We start from the raw sequence: 19,931 nt of genomic DNA, 5'->3' as shown, positions 1-19,931 counted from the left end.
GAGTTAAGAAACTCCAGTTGTTATCTCTATACAAAAAAGCCATTATCTCTACGACTTTCAAAGTCATGGAGAGAGCTGTTATCTGACTTTTATTATCTCAACTGTTAGTTAACAATTTACTTTTCCTCTGGCAGAGGAGAGGTCATTAGTTCACAGACTGCTCTGAAAGAATCATTTTGAATGCAGAGTGTTGTGTAATCTGCACATATTATAGAATGATGCAATGTTAGAAAAAACACTATATACCGGAAAATAAAAATATGAGAATATTTTCTTTGCTGCTAATCTTCTAGTAATTATTTATAGTACACAACCAATTCATTATATCATATATTTTTTTTCGCTTCAGTGTCTCTTTAAGTAATCAATAACTGAACTGCAGTGTGAACTGTGCTGTGCCAGCAGGATCTACACACAGCCTACCAGATTAATGCAGCACAACATGTGTACACAGGGCTGGTTCTGAATAAAAACAAATGATGGGAAAACAAATATTAGCACAGATGACATATTGGGCTGTACTAAGACTGTCTCTCTTTAAAGTTACACTGAAGCGAAAATAAACTGATGAGATAATGAATTGTATGTGTAGTATAGCTAAGAAATAGAACATTAGTAGCAAAGAAAAGAGTCTGATATTTTTATTTTCAGTTATATAGCTTTACTAATAACATTGCATAATTCTGTCATATTTGAAGTTTAGAAGCCACACTCTGTATTTTAAGTTGTTAAACAGAGCAATGCTAATGGCCTTTTGAACTTTTCTGCAGTAAAACCTTATCTCAAGCTGACGAGTAATGACTATCCAAGTGATGTGGTTGGGGAGTGATCACTTGTGCATCACCAGTGCTGACATTACATCCTGCAATCACGGACTGTGGGAAGAGCAGGATTATCCACCAAGCAATCTAAGCAGGTCCTTGGGTCCTAGAGGGTGACAAGGGGCCCACCAGCCACCTTCTTTAATCTCTCTCTGCTTCAGTTTACCAAAAGGACCACAAGGGTGCCCCAAATCTACTTCCTTTGCCTAGAGCCCCAATACATCTTAATCCATCTCTAACCATGGGGCTTTTGTAGAGGAGGAGGAGTGACAGAGCAAGCAGAAGGCGGGCCACAACAAAAAAAGCAGTGGGCTGGGTGCAGCCTGTGGGCTGCTAGTTGGACAGCAGTTGTCTACATTTGAAAGAAGCTTGCAAAGGGATAAAACACACACACACACGATTATTTAACTATCTGCATGGTATATCTGTTTATTAAAAAAATGCACATTTGTAAATCTCTGAGACATTTCCCTTAGGGCAGGGAATTTATTTTAGTTTTTAAATGATTCAGGCGCTCTATGTTTACATTACATATACTTTTTGTATTCTACCTGTACTATGTATGAAGTGGTTTGAATATCTGATATAGAGGTTGATGCAGGAACTACCGGTAAATATAACACGCACACACAGCGCAGGTTAATATTACCGCGCATGCAGAGCACGGTCCTGTCAGTGTGGCATGCGCTCGTAACTGCTGTGCGATGCGTTCGTAGCACGAGCCGCTACTATGGTTATTACCGTTGTGGCGGCCGCGCTACAAAAGTACAGCAGTCGTGCTACGAGAGCATTGCACGGCAGTTACGAGCACACGCTACGCTGAAGGACTGTGAACAAACAGTGAAGAGGCGGCACACAACAGGCTTGCTGATTAAAGCATATATTGATAGCGGAGCAACACTACATGTTACGAACCATCATGTGGCATGATGTATGTGGGCATGACCACATGTACAGTACGTGTGTGCATACAGGAGCATAAACGCTTCATTGTCAAATTCTTGGAAGGAGATGATAGGTATGAGACCTGGGTAGCTAGGCATTTCCGTGAGGCCAGACATAGAGCAGCAGAGTTATGGTGGCTGGTACTGGACTCTATAGATCCTAAAATAAGCGGAGGCGATAAGGAAAAGTTATTGCTTCAAAAAGAAGCTAGCTGGATCAACCATTTGGATGTCATACACCCAAGAGGGATGAATGACTGGTATATTTATTGTTACGTTATTCATCTCTCTCTTTACAGGTTAGTGTTCATGGGTAGCCCTAGTGGAGTGCCCGGGGAGTACGGTCAGTCATATTAAGTAGATTTTGGGTAGCCCTGTGGGGAATGCCTTTGATATGACATTTTTATGTTTTTTATTTTTGTACTTGTATTTATAGTTGATATACTTAGGATTATATGATTAAATAAAGGTACCTATTAGTGTTTGCAATTGAGACAGCTAGGAGTGACCTATGTCTAAATAGTGTTTTCCACGCCCCCTATCTTAGGGGTGTGGCTCCTGCATTTTTATAAATGTAGGTGGTGATGTTGGGCTCATTATACACCTGATGAAGAACCGTGATGGTTCGTAACATGTAGTGTTGCTCCGCTATCAATATATGCTTTAATCAGCAAGCCTGTTGTGTGCCGCCACTTCACTGTTTGTTTGCCTGTTACTCAGGGGGTGACCTGAGTGAGGTGCAGCACCTACATCACAAGGAATAGTATTCCTGTGGTTATTCCAGTACCGTGACCTCTTCACTTTGACTGCAGACAGGACCGTGCTCTGCGTGCGCGGTAGTATTAACTCACGCTGTGTGCGCGATATATTTACCGCTGGTTCCTGCATCAAGCTCATAGTGTGGCTATGTTTCAACATGTCCTTTTTACTTGTATAGTAACTGTACATAATTTCTTGGTAGGCAATTTGTGACAGAAGCTTTTTGACTGGGTGTGGCTGGATTTACTTATTAAGCCTATAGATTGTATTTTGACTTCACGTCCACCATTTAGAAATGGAACAATCATTTCCCGGACTGATTGCATTTGGACAACATATTTTCCTATTGGCCTGGAAATCCAATTTGAAATCTGCTCATGACTTTAGTTCTTGCTGCTATATAAATCAGTACTCTTGTCTGTGAGATCCACCCTTTCAAAATACAGCCAATTTTCCAATACCCTTTTATTTCACTTAAATTAGGGATGTAAAACAGCATTCCGTGACATTATGAACGGCAAAGCCTGCACACTGCTGCTGTCACGGCGAATAACCAATCACGTGCCTTTAGCCATATTTTGACATGAAAAATACTGCAGGTAAATATGTACTGAAAAATACATGTAGAGCTTTTACCAAGTTACCGTTTAATTGTCACAATTAATGTATTTAATACAACCCTGACATCTGCCCATTAAACTTCTAAGTACATACTAGATTCCTCTGACAACAATCAATCCCAAAAGACAAATGGCGGCATCCTGACTTCGAAGCATAATGATTTTCTTTCCAAGAAGATGGACTACGAATAGGCTTTGTCAATTAATATTAATGTATAAGGACAATGCACACATAAATACAGTACTAAAGCAATGACATTAGTTGAAATGGAAGAAGATAAGCTGAGTTATCAATAGTGCACCGAAAATCAAGAGGGAAGCTTTTTTTTTTCCAGATTATAGAAGATGTTATTTAGTTCCATAAAGGAATCACTGTTGTATATATTTAAAATAATTAGAGAGGAACTGTAACCAAGAATTGAACTTCATGCCAATTAAGAAGTTTTAAATCATGCCAATTAGTAGCCAAAACTCCCTTTCCCATGAGAAATCTTTACCTTTTCTCGAATAGATCATCTGTATGGTCTGTATGGCTGATATTGTGGTGAAATCCCTCCCACAGTGTGATGTCAGGACCTAGGTTTGTTGTCTGTGAACCCTGTTCCCTGCCAAGCAACCAGTATCTCTCTCTGTGCATATGTATATTTATAAAAAAACAACCTTTAAGCCTATTGCATTGCTAGTGGGTGTGGTAACAGATAGTGGCAATTAGTGCTGTCTAGTTTTTTTCATGTCTGCCAGTAGTAATGCGAAGAAGGATATGCGTTGCCATTCGCAATAGCGTCCTGCACAGGCGCAGTGGCCGTCGGCGAAAACTAAACTAGTTGGCGGCAGGGGAACGATGGATCGCTGAGGACGGGTGCAGGCACAGGGTGGCTGCAAGGGGCTAGTAGAAGCCCCAGGTAAGTGAAACTCTTTATTTTTGACAGTTTAGGTTCACTTTAAAGCTGAAGTCTAGTCACAGATCTAAAAATATTATAACATTATTAATCCGAATAATCAGATGTTTGGTGTAAAATCAGATTTTTGCAGCTTAAAATCTCATAATCTTCTCATTTATATATATAGAGAGTTAAGTGAGTCAGTCTTCAGGCTCTCTGGGTTTGGCTGTTGCTGATCTCTGTATGACTGTTCATTCTGCAAGGGGGAAGGCACAGTCTGTATCATTCTGTTGTGCAGGAGGCAGTGCCTGTGCTACTTGTAGGTATTTTACAAGTGATTTTAACCTTATAGACAGATATCAAACATTCCTATTTATCTTCCCTTATATCTCTTTTCACCTCATTCTACAGCTCTCCTCATCCTTCATACCTGCTCTTCCTATCTCTTTGGAAGGTGTTTCACTGTCTCTGTTTTTGGTCCTCGCTGCTTAGAGGTAATATAGGACTTATTTCTATCTCTCATTTTTCTCACACATTCACTATCTTGTCATTTCCAAATAAAAAAAAAACATAGCTCACATCCAACCCATTTTCTTGCACAATACTACTAAAATGCTAGTGTATGCCAAAATAATACCACGCCTTACCTACAGAAAAACCCTGCTCTGTGGCCTAGCAACCAACAGTCTTTTATCTTTCCAGTCTATACTGGACTCCATCAAGCTTTTCATTGGCCAATGCATTGCCAATTAACCAAGTATTCACTTCAAACTTTTAACTATGACCTACAAAGCTCTCAACAATCTCCCTATTTAAAGAGGAACTGTAACGACAAAACGGCCCCTGGGGGGTACTCACCTCGGGTGGGGGAAGCCTCAGGATCCTAATGAGGCTTCCCACGCCGTCCTGCGTCCCTCGGGGGTCTCGCTGTAGCCCTCCGTACAGCCGTGACGCAATATTTACCTTCCTGGCTCCTGCGCAGGCGCTCTGATGCCTCTCGGCGCCGAAGTAGGCGGAAATACCCGATCGCCGTCGGGTCTGCTCTACTGCGCAGGCGCAAGTTTCCGGCGCCTGCGCAGTAGAGCGGACCCGACGGAGATCGGGTATTTCCGTCTATTTCCGTGCCGAAAGTCGCCACAGCGCCCCCGCTGGAGCCAGCAAAGGTAAATATTGAACTGACAGTCGGCACTGTCGCCGGCTGTTCGGAGGGCTGCGGCGAGACCCCCGTGGGACAGAGGACGGCGTGGGAAGCCTCATTAGGATCCGGAGGCTTCCCCCACCCGAGGTGAGTACCCCCCAGGGGAGGTTTTTGTTGTTACAGAGTCTCTTTAAAGCCAGGAAAAGGTTTTGCTGAAGTGACATGACAGCCCATCACTACTTGAAATTAACTAATCTGAAACTGCCAGAACAGACGTGAAACCAAATTCAAACAGACAAATCTCTCAGCACTCAGACAACTATATCTGAATAGGCATGATCCTATGAGTTCCTAGCCTTCCTAGGTACCCTATATGGTCGCCAGAGGTAAAATAGTTGCATATTAATATAGCTGTGTATAGCTAATATAGCTGTGCCTGTGTTATTGGGGGAGCGAAGGTTTCGAGTAAGGCAGTGGAGGGGGGGGTTTAGTGTTAGGCATCAGAAGAGGGTTTAGTGTTAGGCATCAGGGGGGGGGGGGGGTGTTAATGCTAGGCATTAGAGGGGGGGGGGTTTAGTGTTAGGCAGGGGAGGGGGGGTATCGTTAGGCACCCAGGGGTGGGGTTTAGTGTTAGACATAGGAGAGGGGTTTTAGTGATAAGCATTGGAGGGGGGGCGGATTAGTGTTAGGCATGCGGGTTAATGTTTGGCATCAGAGGGGGGGGAGGGGGGATTTTATGGTCAGGCCGCGGAAGGGATTTTTTAGGGTTAGGCATTGGATGGATGTGGGATAGGGTTAGGTTTAGGCATCAGAGGGGGTGGTGGTTAGGTTCAGGCATAGTTAAGAGGGAGGGTTCTGTGTGAGAATAAGGTTAAGTTATAGTAAAACATCGGTAAAAATAACGAACTGAACCATAGCAGAATACTGGTAATTTACTGATATTCTACTTCCAGCTATTCCTGGTACCAAATTCTCCAGTACCTGTTTCAGATGTTCGTCCTCTAGGAGCCCCCTCACCCCCATGTGCCACTGTGTGTATACCTCCAATACCCCCTATGGACTGTATTTCCCAGTCCCCCATACTGTCCCTCACACACCTATGGACTTTATATCCCAACCCCCTATATCCTTTCCTTATTCCCACAATCCCCCCTCCCCATGTTAATGTTTTGTTTTGCGTTGGCAATGCTAAATGTATTTGGTCCTGCCAATAAAGCTTTTTTGGATTTGGATTTTGGATTTGGTGTTCCCCTCATGCAGGTGGTAGGGAATGCCAGACTATCAGGCACTTGTACCCGTCCCTCTGAAGACAGGAGCAAGGCCCGGAGGTTGGAAAGACAAATCAGTCTCCTGTAAATTAATGTAATATTTACAGAAAATTATTTGTCATCTGATTGCGTTCAACCCAATAATTGTTTTGTTATTAGAGATCTAAGGGAGCAAAAGATTTCAGAGGAATTAAACTTCCTAATTACAGTTTATCAAAGAGTTCAGCAGCCTTTCATAAGAAATTATTATTTCAGACACAACACTTACTTTTTGCAGATAATGCTCCCTTTGTTCTATGTCTTGCAGTCGTTGTGCTTCTAATAAGACATACTCAGTCTCTGAAATAAAGTAAACTTATCAGACAGGAACATAACACATATCACCCTGTGAAAAGCAGAGATCTAAATAAACAAGCACATGGTATAGGAATATAATGCTAATCTTGGAATGAAAGCAGAACAGCAGGCTGTAAACAGGTTGCTGCATCTGTTACTCACCTCCCAGGTTCCATGCTGATATCATGTTGCCAGAAATCCGTCCCCCAGTATTCCCGCCCTACAGCCATATCTTCTTTATCTTCTTCCAGTAGTCAAAGTCTCATTCTGTTCGCTGCAGTGGGGTTTCTAATCTTGCAAGGTTGCCCATACCTCCCAACATTTTGAGATGAGAAAGAGGGACACTTAAGCCACACCCCTGCCACACCTCTAACCCCACCCCTGCCATACCCCTAGTCACGCATACCATAACGATTTCATAAGAAAAATATGTTGTTTTATAATTCAAACCACACTGGTCCTTTCTATCCTGATTCATTTTCCTTCATAGTAACATTTTAAACTTAGTAATATATCAATTTGAAGGATGGGAATAAAGTTTAGAGTCAAACACATTTTTAGTAGAAAAATATATATATTTGCATAGAAAGAGGGACAAAGCCCTGAAAGAGGGACAGAGGGACAGGGGTCCTAAAGAGGGACTGCCCCTCCAAAAGAGGGACAGTTGGGAGCTATGAGGTTGCCTCATCCCAGCATCTATTACTAGGAATGTTGAACAGCGTGCAACAAAAGGCATTGAGCAAAGCTGTTTCTTATGCAGCATCATCAAAAAATGAATTTCTGTTAACAATTCCCCTTTACAGAATAGCTGTACTCATAAACATTAGTATAGTTGTCATCAAAACTAAATTGAAACGCCTAAGTAGGATGCCCATATACACAAAGTAACCAAGTGCTCCTCCAGCCCACACTGACAGTTCTAAACAAGTGCCCCCAGCAGGGGCATAACTTACATATGCTGAGACCCTCTGCATCCAGCCACTGTTCATAATGCATATCTCATTCAAAGAGTGGAAAAAGCATGCCTATTAACTTGGTATAGAGTATGTATAGAGATTACTTCAGACGCGTGAGACTTAAAGAGGAACTCCAGGGAAAATAATTTAATAAAAAAGTGCTTCCTTTTTACAATAATTATGTATAAATGATTTAGTCAGTGTTTGCCTATTGTAAAACATTTCCTCTCCCTGATTTACATTGTGACATTTACCACATGGTGACATTTTTACTACTGGCAGGTGATGTCACTCGAATGGAGATGCTGCTTGCTTTTTTGGCAGTTGGAAACAGCTGTTATTTCCCACAATGTAATGAGGTTCACAGACAGGAAACTGTCAGGACCATGGTCCTGACATCACATTGTGGGAGGGGTTTCACCACAATATCAGCCATACAGAGCCCCCTGATGATCCGTTTGAGAAAAATAAAAGATTTCTCATGCGAAAGGGGGTATCAGCTACTGATTGGGATGAAGTTCAATTCTTGGTCACGGTTTCTCTTTAAGGTGCCCATACATCTAGCGATTTTGGCGGTCAATCGACCCAATAGACAGATCTCTCTCTGATCGAAAACAGATCTGTTGGCTACCATAAACCGCAGGCTAAATCCCGATTGATCTCAGCATCAAATCTTTCAGGAATCAGCCTCATTATGGCACCTCGTCGTTGTGATTGTCATTTGGGATTATTAATCGAGTGTGTCCGATAAAGATTTTCCAGCATGTCCAAATGATACATGTGACAAATTTTGGCCGGAAATTGGTTGCATTGTTGATCGGACATGCTTTTGCCATCACCGATTTTCATCTGATTCAATAATAATTATCGAATGGGAGGATAAATTTTTTTTCCACATTGCACATGAATTTTTAAATGGATTCCAATACCTCAATTGAAAATTGATCAAACTACCACCTTCCACTGCTCGATGTAGTGCAACGCTATGGCCCATCGATCGCTGCTCCTGCCCACGATCCTTTTAATCCATTCAAAATTGATTCAAATTTGATTGATCGGATCACTTAGAGCGGTCAATAGATTCCCAGCAGATTCCATCAGAGTAAACAAATCTGCTGAGAGTGAAATGTTAAAATTGATGCGTGTATTGGATACTTTTAGTCTCTAGGAGGGTGTAAACTGGAGTGGTGTTTTGTAATCGTTTGCCTACCTGTGTTGCAGACCAAGGAGACATTAAGCTAAAGCCTTTATTATAAGTAATAAATGTATAAATTGTGAGCATGTAATTTGTTTAGGTGTCTCTGTATGTGTGTTAGTGTCGGTTGTAAATAAGGTTAGCCCTAAATAGAGTTTTGCCCAAGGACTTCTTACTGTACAGGTACTCCACCCAGGATTCAAACCCTGGTCCCCTATGTGGCTTCTTAAACCTGTACACTGTCCAGCAACTGCTCCTTTGCAGTACATACAGAACGTACTGTACATGTAAAAAGGGCGCCAGAGATAGCCGCTAGTAGAATACTGGTAAAATTACTGATATTCTACTAGTTGATACCGATATAAGAATATTGGTAATCTTTATCGATATTTTACTATGGCCCAACCTAACCTTATCCTAACATGAATCCTCCCACTTAATGCATAACACCAACCAATCTCTCCTGGTGATGCATAACCAAGGACTCCCTCTGGTGCCGCCTAAACCTAAGAACCCCCAAGCATTGCCTAACCTTAAAGCCTGCCCTAGAGATGCCTGACCCTTACGGCCTCCTTCCCACTATACACAAGAATAGTAGAAGTGCATAGGCAGCACTTCTGTCGTTTCCATCATATGGACTGGGCAGCAGTGCGATGCGCTATCGCACTGCTACATGCATTTTTCTGAAATCGCAGTGCTTACCTATCAGCAGCGCAGCACGCAGCGGGCCAGATGGCATGCGATCGTGTTGCGTTCCGATCGCACGGTCATCTGTGCTAATTGATGTATGAACCATCCCAGCGATGCTTAATTTCCTGCCAACACTAAGGACCCCAGCGCCTAACCCTAATCCCTAAAGGGGGAATGCACTCATTCACAAATCCGTGTAAGGAGCTGGAATTCCCAACACTAATTTTGCAATTATCAAAAATCAATACACTAACATATATGGCTTTAATAAATGTGTTTTTTTTTAACCTGCTCTATTTCTGTGATCAAAATATACAATGCCACTGTATTGTCTACTTACTGAGATCTTCCAGTTGTTGTTGCTTTGTACAGTTCTTTCCTAGCAACAAAAATCAAAAGTAACAGACCATGAATTAACCAGGAACTGTAGTGAAAATAATACAATGAAAAAAAAATTGCTTTCTTTTAAAATATTAATTTATAGATTATTTACTCTGTGTTTGCCCATTGTAAAATGTTCCCTCTCCCTAATTTACATTTTGAAATTTATCACAGGTGGTGACATCTTTAGTTCTGCCAGGCGATCTGTACTTAATATTCGTTACTGAGAGTTCTATGCACAGAGAGAGACATTGCTTGCTTGGCAGTTGGAAAAAAACAGAAGGAAGGGAGCACCGGACAAAAAAGGCAAATGCAGCGTGCCTAAGTCACACCCAGTGCCTCCTGGGGAGTGCAGTCCAGCAAAACACAAGATGACTGGCCAGTTTTGAGCAGATTGATAAAGGGTCTTTACCCGAAACAGCAGTCTGTCACTGCTGCCGTTTTTGATGGAATAAAGAGCTATAATTACACTACAGCAGTGCCAGTCCTTTTGAGTTTTGCTTGGCAGTTGGAAACAGCCGTTATTTCCCACAATCCAATGAGGTTCACTGACAGCAAATTGTCAAGACCATGGTTATGACATCACACTATGGGAGGAGTTTTACAACAACATCAGCATTACAGATATCCCCAGTGATCTATTTGAGAAAAGGTAAACATTTCTTGTAGGAAAGGGGGTATTGGCTAAGGATAGGGATGAAGTTCGAACCTTGGTTAAAGTTCCTCTTTAATATTGCTCTTCAGTAGGTAGAAAGACACAGCACAAAAAATACACTATTTCCATTGCATGAATCCAACCGCCCTGCAACCTCCTGGCAATTACTTTGTGGCGGGCAGCATGTTATCTTCTGAAACACAGTACTGTAGCTCACCACAATAATTCCACTCTTCGTCTAAAATAATTCACTGTATGGGACAACGAGTAAAAGCAAATGTGTATTGATTTCTTTAATTATGTATTCCTGACAAGGCTGTTTCGGCTGAAGTGTCATTTTAGTGAACTCAAGCCTTTTTTAATGCAGCGATTAGAGAATTAATGGTCGAGTGAGGTCCGCAATGCTTTACTTACTATATAGAGCAGCAGGGTGGGGAGGAGGATTTTTGCATACATTGCAGCTCACTGTTATAGACCTAAACTGCAAAGGGAATCAATACGATTTAATTTAAAAGTCCATAGTGCCCATATCTTCATTTGCACACGTTAGTTTCCATTTACGCAAAATCAATTCCTTTAGAAAACCTGTATGTTTATTCTGACATGTGAACCCCGCTATCCCAGCAGGCTTATTTGAATTGATTAAACGCTACTATATGTTGGCAGTGACCATAAAAGATTAGGGTGCAAGCATTAAAGTGGCACTGAATCGGAAAAAAAACACGTATGATATAATGAAATGTATGTGTAGTACAGATAATTAATAGACCATTAGTAGCAAAGAAAAAAAGTCTCATTTCTATTTTCAATTATATAGCTTTTTTTTATAACATTGCATCATTCTCTAATATTTATAGTTTACAAACTACACTATGCAGAGACAGATTTAGCATATGGCACTGTAGGCGTGTGCCTACAGGCGCCTGATGATGGAAAGGTGGCTTACTCCCTTTCCCTAGTGGCTCCTTCCCTCCTTCCCTACGCAGAGTCCTGAGCGGAGTGTAAATGAGAGGTTACTCACAGGGCTTGATTCACAAAGCGGTGCTGTTTAGCACGGGTGTGCTAAACAGTTAGCACGTGAAGTGCCGTTCGCGGACTTTTGCGTGCGTAAAGTGCCGCGATTTGCGCGATCGTGGACTTTTGCGCACGCAATTTGCCGTGATAGCGCTCACAAAAGTCCGCGATCGCGCGAATCACGGCACTTTGCGCGCGCAAAAGTCCGCGAACGGCACTTCACATGCTAACTTCAATAGACAAAAGCAAAAGGAAATCCCGCTGCACCAGTGTGTTATGGTGAAAAATAAGTCAATCTTTATTCCATAATCCAGCAGTTCAGCATACAGATAAAAGCTCACGCGTATCGGAGCAAGAATGGCTCCTTAATCATAGCTTACAAATGTATATTTCACACAGCATGTTAAGGGCTGTCTATACCTTGTGTCTGATGTTCTTGTGTATTACACACTGATATCAGCCCAGCAACACGAAAGTGTGCCCAGACCCTTAATTAGTGTAGTGCCAACTTAAAGTGGATCCGAGGTGAACTTTTACACATTGCATAATTGTGTTCCTTTCTTATTGTTTATAGGGCATTCCTCAAGCCAAATACGTTTTTGTTTTTGTTTTAATACTCTAATTCCCTATAAACTAAAAAAGCCACACCCACAGATTTTCAGAGAGCCTTGGCAGTAGCAAGGGCTCATGGGAGCTCAGTCTAGGCAGGAGGAGGGAGAGGTGTTACTAGCCATTGATTTCAGAGGCAGAGGGGAGGAGGGAGGAGAAGAGGGGATTAGGCTGATGGCTCAAGATACAGATAAGCCTGCCTCTGTGTAATGTTTACAAACAACATGCTGCTGTCATTGTATCACAGGAATAAATTATCATATTGTATTAAAACTGTTTGCAGCTATATTTGCTGTGTAAACCATCTAAACTTTAGATAAGATATATAGACAAGTTACTTGTTAGTTAGTTTTTCATCTCGGATCCGCTTTAAAGTGAACCTGAACTGAAGTTAAAAATGTATTTCTGAACATACCCCGGGCTTCCTCCAGAAACCCCCCTTCCCCTGTAGTCCGCGAGGTCCCTCCATGTCCTCTGGGTCCCCTCGGTTCTACCGCTGGTGACTCTGTTACCTGTGTGACCCATCCGGTATGAGCAGCCCCTTTATGCGTCCTTTGCCAGGAGAATTCTGTGGTTCATTCTATTGGGAGCACAATCAGAACGGACATGCGGACGGGCCGGCCATGTGCATTTGTGCAGAACCTCCGCTGGGTTGTGCAGGTAACGGAGCTGGCAGTGGGAGAGCGGAGGGGACCCAGAGGGTCCTCATGGACAACGGAGGGAAAGGGGGGGGGGGGTCTGGAGGAAGCTGCAGGTAAGTTCAGAAATGCATTTTTAATTTCAGATCAGGTTCATTTTAATTCTGCAATTACAATTCTTCAAAGTCATTGAACTGTATGTTTCAGGATGATCTCAAAATAAAGACTGCCTATGTATTCTCTTGGAAAAGGCGACCTGAAAAAAGGCTGTTGCACATCGAAACAGGAAAAATGGGCATAGGAGCCACCTCGAAAAAAAGGGCCCCACCATAAGCTCCTATTATAAAATCCGCAATTTGCGGGAATGAAGGGAGATTTAGGCACACAGAGGCACCTGATAAAATGGTGCCGAAGTCCTGTATCCCCATATAAAGCTGCAATTCACATAGCAGGAACAGTGGCGTAGCTTAGGAGTTGTGGGCCCCGATGCAAGTTTTACATTGGGGCCCCCCAAACATTCTATACATAGCAATTGATACGGCGCACCAAAACCTGCCAATGGCAACTACAGAGTCAGAGGTGCAAGAAGGGGATGGGGAACAGCTTGTTAATGATTACTACTATTCAAAGTATCTATAGCAGTGATTATCAAGAGCACAAGACCAATAGAGAGCTAATACAGAAGTTCAGGGAGGGCCCTACAGGGTCCTTCTGGCCCAAGTGACCGATGCGGTCACAACCTCTGCAACCCCTATTGCTACGCCCCTGAGCAGGAAGCCTCTACACCCCCAATTTTATCTAGTGCCACCGTGCGCCCAAATCGCGGCTTTGCTTTTCGGTTGGTTGGGATAAGGGTAGCCAATGGGGATAAGTGTGTGTGTGTGTGGGGGGGGACGCTGGTCGGAGTTAAAGAGGAACTCCAGTGAAAATAATGTAATAAAAAAGTGCTACATTTTTACAATAATTATGTATAAATGATTTAGTCAGTGTTTGCCCATTGTAAAATCTTTTAAATCCCTGATTTACATTCTGACATTTATCACATGGTGACATTTTTACTGCTGGCAGGTGATGTAGCTGCTGCTTGCTGTTTTGGCAGTTGGAAAGAGCTGTAAACGGCTATTTCCCACAATGCAACAAGGTTCACAGACAGGAAACTGCCAGGAGTACCATGGTCTTTAGAGTTTTTTTGTGGGAGGGGTTTCACAACAATATTAGCCATACAGAGCACCCTGATGATCCGTTTGAGAAAAGGAACAGATTTCTCATGTAAAAGGGGGTATCGGCTACTGATTGGGATGAAGTTCAATTCTTGGTCACGGTTTCTCTTTAAGTGCTAAGAGCCACCATTGTAGGGTTATGAGTGGGGCAGGTTAAGGGTTAGGCACAGAGGGTTAAGGGTTGGGAATTAGTAGAGGGAGGGTTCTGTGTGAGAGTAGGGTTAGGTTAAGTCATAGTAAAGTATCGGTAAAGATAACTGATATTTTACTATTGGAAATAAGTAGTTGTTCATATGTAATTTTTCTAATATTATACTAGTGGCAATCCCCTGTGCCCTTTATTCTAGGCGCCTTTATTCTATGAATGTGTTGCAAATTGCCTATAATGACCTCCATGCACATAGTGGCTTTCTCTTGCTTTCAGTTTGAGTTCCAGGTTCCATTTTAGAGTAGGACACGGTCTGCGATCACATTTTATGTTCTCTACATGCTTGCATGTAAACATTATTGGCTATACTACTAAGGAATGGGCGTCATATGCAACAGCAGAAATGGACAACAGAAGATGAGATGAGTACACAAGGAGGGTTAGAAGAAGAGTATAGGTAGCCTAGCTTTAGTTCTTACAGTTAGATTAAGGTTAGGCATCAGAAAGGGGTGAAGGGTTAAGACTAGGCATCAGGAAAGGGATGATATGGTAAGATGATTGATGGTAGATTTGTGTCAAAATGCCCAATGAAAGCAGCATCACCAACCTGAAATGCCAGAGTACATGCCGATTATCAGATGCTGATGCCGGAATCAAACATAAATGAACCAAGGCAGGTGTGGAGAAAAGTAATAGTTCATCTGGCAATAACGTAACAACAGAAGTTGAGGACCCAGTAGGGGGTGTTCTTCTGGAGTACTGTTTTGGAGAAGGGCGTTTAGATAGAAAGATATCTAGTACTATTCATTAGATGAAGCGAGCATGTGGCCAAAAGGCGTGGGCAAAGGTCCTGGTGTGCAATTTTAAAGTTTATTGTTTACAAATTAGCAGATGCAGGGAGGGGAGCTAGTCTTTGAAGTAGACTCGATCCTCCCAACTAGACTAGTTTTTTTTCATCACAGGCTACAATTGTTGGTCCATCATTAGCCTTGCATTCAAAGTTCCACTGAACAGGGCTATTGAGTAAAGCCTATGGTGGGCTAGACTACCTATTTAGGAGTGTCCTGGCTCTGCTTGTTGTCATCAGGGTCCCCCCGTTTCCTGTTCTTCCTGCGCCACCTGGAAGTTTCTCTGGGCAATGCTGGGCTATTGTGATTTGCGCAGGCGTAAGTTTCAAGCTGCGCATGCACAGTGCTACAAAGGACTCATGAACAAGTGCTTGTCTTTTCTGTGCTTCCAAGTTAGGAACTTGCACCTTCACAGTTCTGATTCACATGAAGTCGCTAGGGGGAGCTTCATGGTTTTCACATTCGACTGGAGAATTCAGTAAAAGAATACTAGTGCCGCTTTGTGTAGGTATATTGTATTGTATAAAGGGTGGGGGGTTGGGGTGAGCGAAGTTTCAGTTAAAACAAGCAGAGGTGAAGGGAAAGGGGGGCGCAGTTCCCATTACAAGAGTCAGGACACCTGTACTGGGGCTGCGGAATTCCGATTACAATAATCAGAGCCAGGGCACCTGTACAAAAATAATATTGCAAACAATGGGCTTAATTTAACTTAATTAATTAAAGGGGTACTTTACACGGTGCTAGTCTAGTTTAGGGGAACCAGCGGGAAATTTCATAGGGAGCAGTTATCCAACCACAGCACCCTCTACAGCACAAAGCATTGTGACTGGCCAAATAATGTGGGTGTAGTTTACTACAACTCACTGGAAACCTAGAAGTGAGGGAGGATGCCGGCCACCCAATCAACGCCTGCGCTCGACACGAAGGAGTATACGTGTGGGGCAGTGGCCCGCCGACTCCCAGGTGGCAAAACCGCCACTAAGCTGCGGCAGGGGAACGGAGGATCGTTGTGGATCGGCATGGGCACAGCATGACTGCAGGGGGCTGGTAGAAGCCCCAGGTACATACCGCCCAACTTTATGAGATGAGAAAGAGGGACACTTAAGCCACGCCCCTGCCACACCCCTGATCATGCCCCCATCACACCCCTAGTCACACATACCATAAAGATTTCATAAGAGAAATATGTTGTTTTTTTTATTCAAACCACACTGGTCCTTTCTATCCTGGTTAATTTTCCTTCATAGTAACATTTTAAAAGTATTAATATATCAATTTAAAGGATGGGAATAAAGTTTATAGTGAATCAAATTCATTTTAGTAGAGAAATATATATATTTACATAGACAGAGGGACAAAGTCCTGAAAGAGGGACAAATGAGGAGGAAAGAGGGACAGTGCTCCCAAAGAGGGATTCTTTTTCTTTTTTTTTGGCTTTAGACACCCTTTAAATTAGGACCATTGTTGGCTAGATTAGATTACCCAAATGCCAACCAAAATCAATGAACTCTTTGCCCAGAGGACATCCATATACACTGTATGCAATGTACAGGATGTACACAGGCCCCGCCCACTTCCTGGCTGTCAGCCACTCACGTGATGCGGGATCCCCGGCTGGCCGCAGCCGCTGCCTCATGTCTCCGGACACCAGCCTGGACTCCAGCGGCGGCTGCAGGCTTAGCGAGCTCCAGAATATCTTGCTGCACGTCACGTCCCGCTCCGAGGAGCCCGCAAACACCAGGCAGCCTTCCTCCAGCGTCTCCGCACTCTCCATGCCCGCTGTCTGCACGGGACACCGGAAGTTTACGTTACTATGACAACCAGAGTTTGGCATTCTGGCGTGTCCAAACTTGGACAGACACATATGGATCATAATCATAGAACCCCGGGGTCCTTATGAGCCTGTACCTTATGAAGCTGTCTGTACAGAGTCCCCATGAACCATGGCTAACCAGATGTACTATGATTATATTGGACAGTAATAATTCATGGATCATCCATTATACAGTGTTTTGGTCTCTTTTTTCAAAGCGCATGGAGCTGATACGGGCTGATCAGTGTCACAGCGCCCTCTTCTGATCTATCACTTTACTTTCCTAGATAGTAGATAGTACAAGCGCAAGACTGCCTAGTGTTGGATTCCCCGAAATATTTATTGATGGGTGGCAAACTGAATATTTACACAGAAAGAGATGTGATCTTAAAGAAGAACTATATAGGAAATGACATAATGAAGAAAAAAGTTTGTTTACAATATTAATTTATAGATAATTAAGTCAGTGTTTGCCCTGTGTAAAATCTTTCTTCTACCTGATTTACATTCTGAAATATTGCTTGCTTGGCAGTAGGAAAAAGCTGTTATTTCCCACATTATGACACACAGGGAAAGCTAGACAAGAGCTTTCTAAGCGCTAGCGATTTTGAAAAGCTCTTGCTAATGCAATGCTATTGGAGATTTTTACAAAATCACATCACTCCAGTGAGAACACACCGATAGCATTACATTAGCAAGAGCTTTTAAAATCCCAGTGCTTAGAAAAGCTCTTGTAGTGTGAACAAGCCCTTACAAAGTAAACTGTCATGACCATGGTCATGACATCACCCTGTGGGAGGGGTTTCGCCACAATATTAGCCAAATGCAGGGCAGTTTGTAGGCTAAATTGTACCCAGGGTGAGGGTGTAAAAATCCCTGTGGCTAACAGAACGGAGGGTCATGGATCAAAAATTGATGCCCAATATAAACTGATCTGTTTCACGGATCAATTTTTACACTAAGGGCTCGTTTCCATTATAGCGAATCACATGCAGGCACCGCATGCGGATTCGCATAGGCAATACAAGTGGGTGGGATTGTTTCCACTTGTGCGTCGTGCGGGTGCGTTTTGGCGTGCGGGGGAAATCTGCACGGCAGAGCCGTCAGATTTCGCGTGCGGCAGGAATGCGGGTGAATCGCCCGCAATGCTTTTAATAGGGAAATCGCATGCGGCTTTGTCATGCGGATTTCCCCGCGATTTCGCATGTAATGCTATGGAGCTTTACACAGGCAGTGACATGGTTAAATTCGCCTGGCTCCTTGCCATGCGAAATCGCGGGGAAATCCGCATGCGGAAACGCATCCGCATGCGATTTCGTCTGCGGTGGAATCCAGGCGATTCCGCACCGCAACAGTGGAAACGAGCCCTAATACGTTTTTGAACCGGCTCTAAAGCAATCTCTTGTAATTTCTTCAGGTCACAACTTCCCAGTGAGCTGTGTACAGAAATCGTCTTGCCTCTTTGCTAAATGGCGTGTTCTGTCCTGTGGAAAGGAGAGGGGTATGTGGTAGGTGTCCTGATACAGCTTAGTGAATTTCTAGAAAAGCAGCAGTAGACCTTGTGGTATACCTGATAAGAGGGTGAGCTCAGGTAGAAGCACAACAGTTGCCTTGTGACCCTTGCTTCCATGAAGGGAGGAGTTGTGGGGGGAGGGGACAGAGCAGGGCTCGAAAAAGCAACCCAGGCAAGTGCCTTTAGTTTAATGTGTGTCGAGGGGCCCACAGGCCAGATTCTCTGGGACATTTCATACCTCAGCTTACCAAAAGGATCATAAAGTACGGCCAAAGTTACTTCCATGCCTAGGGCCTCATTTACCCTTAATCCTTTTATTGGAAGGGGGTAGGTACAACAGGGCATGCCTGCTTTCCTGTCCCTATCCCCAATATACAGAGTAGCATATAGAGCTGCATGTTGCCCGTTTCCAGCTCTGGGTCACATTCACTTTGATACTTTCACAATACAGCCCAATGTGCAGCTGCACAGTTCCATTGGGCTCCTAGGTGTCCAGTCACATGACATGGAGGACTAACCAGGACAAGAGACTTATGTTTCCGCTATAAGTAATAGCTACATAGTATAGTAAGTGTGGGGGAATTGATCAAATGGGCTGATTGTTGGCCGAAGTGTCAGGGCCGTTATACATATGCTAGGTTCTCAGCAGAGGCAGTCGATATCTGCCACCTTGGCTGAGTTATATCTAGCATGTGTACGAGGCTTTAGGCAGCCTTCACACTGCGTGTGATGTGTAAGGTGCGTGCTATAATGTGTATGTACTGCAATGCACACTGTGAACAGGCCCACACAATTGTAAGGGCACTGAGTTCACATGTATTATTGTGCATTGCAATACACATAGGGGTTGACACACTAAATCACAATAAAATTGCTGTGTGCAGATAGTGCATGGCAATTCTATTGGTGTTTACACAACCAACGAAATACACGTAGGCAGCCCTGAGCCGTCCATGAGAAGGGGTGAGGTTGGTTCCTCAGGTGGTGGAAGTGGGGGGCAGTGGGTGGGTGGGGGCTGGTCGCCGAGCTGGAGGGGGTAGCAGTCAGGAAGGGGAGCAGCAGGCACAGAGGTGGGAAGGGGGGTCACCTGGGTCCCCCCGTCCGCTCTCCAGCTATAAGCGCAGTGTATGTCAGGCAGCAGGCGGGAAGTGATTACTCACTTCTTCCTGTTCCAGCTCTGCATCCCATCGCTCGTCACTTCCTGTAATGCCACCCACTGTACTTGCGCAAGTGGCCACTGCCCCCCTTCCTGGCTGTTACCCTCTGCAGGCTACCTATACTGGGGGCAATTACACTACCCATCCTCACAAGTTTGCCTCAGGTGGCAAAAAGTCTAGAACCAGCCCTGCCTTATGTATATAATGTGCAAGCTACTGTACAAGTCTGTAACATGCTTTATTTGTAGAAGAGCATGTAGACAAGTCAGCTATGATATGTGCCCAATGTACGTTACATTGACAGCGTAAACACTGGTAAACCTCACC

The 19,931-nt window shown here is 43.5% G+C and overlaps 1 protein-coding gene across 2 annotated transcripts in view; it reads right to left on the bottom strand.

Moving 5' to 3' along the window:
- The window catches only part of HOATZ (HOATZ cilia and flagella associated protein), a 54,012-nt gene extending 37,069 nt beyond the window's left edge, over window positions 1-16,943 (bottom strand). The window contains exons 1-3 of one of the 2 annotated variants that reach the window (XM_068242845.1): window positions 16,718-16,943; window positions 9,949-9,987; window positions 6,700-6,770 (exon numbers count right to left, since the gene is read on the bottom strand). In XM_068242845.1, the coding sequence (XP_068098946.1) occupies window positions 6,700-6,770; window positions 9,949-9,987; window positions 16,718-16,895 (288 nt within the window). In that variant the 5' untranslated portion in view covers window positions 16,896-16,943. The remainder of the gene's footprint in view (window positions 1-6,699; window positions 6,771-9,948; window positions 9,988-16,717) is intronic. The other variant, XM_068242844.1, reaches the window with a different exon arrangement.
- Between the last annotated feature and the right edge of the window lie 2,988 nt (window positions 16,944-19,931).

Source organism: Hyperolius riggenbachi, chromosome 6, assembly GCF_040937935.1.
Source record: "Hyperolius riggenbachi isolate aHypRig1 chromosome 6, aHypRig1.pri, whole genome shotgun sequence".
Classification (NCBI taxonomy): Eukaryota; Metazoa; Chordata; class Amphibia; order Anura; family Hyperoliidae; genus Hyperolius; species Hyperolius riggenbachi.
The sequence above is the reverse complement of the archived record's forward strand: the minus strand, read 5'-3'. Positions and strand labels throughout refer to the sequence as shown.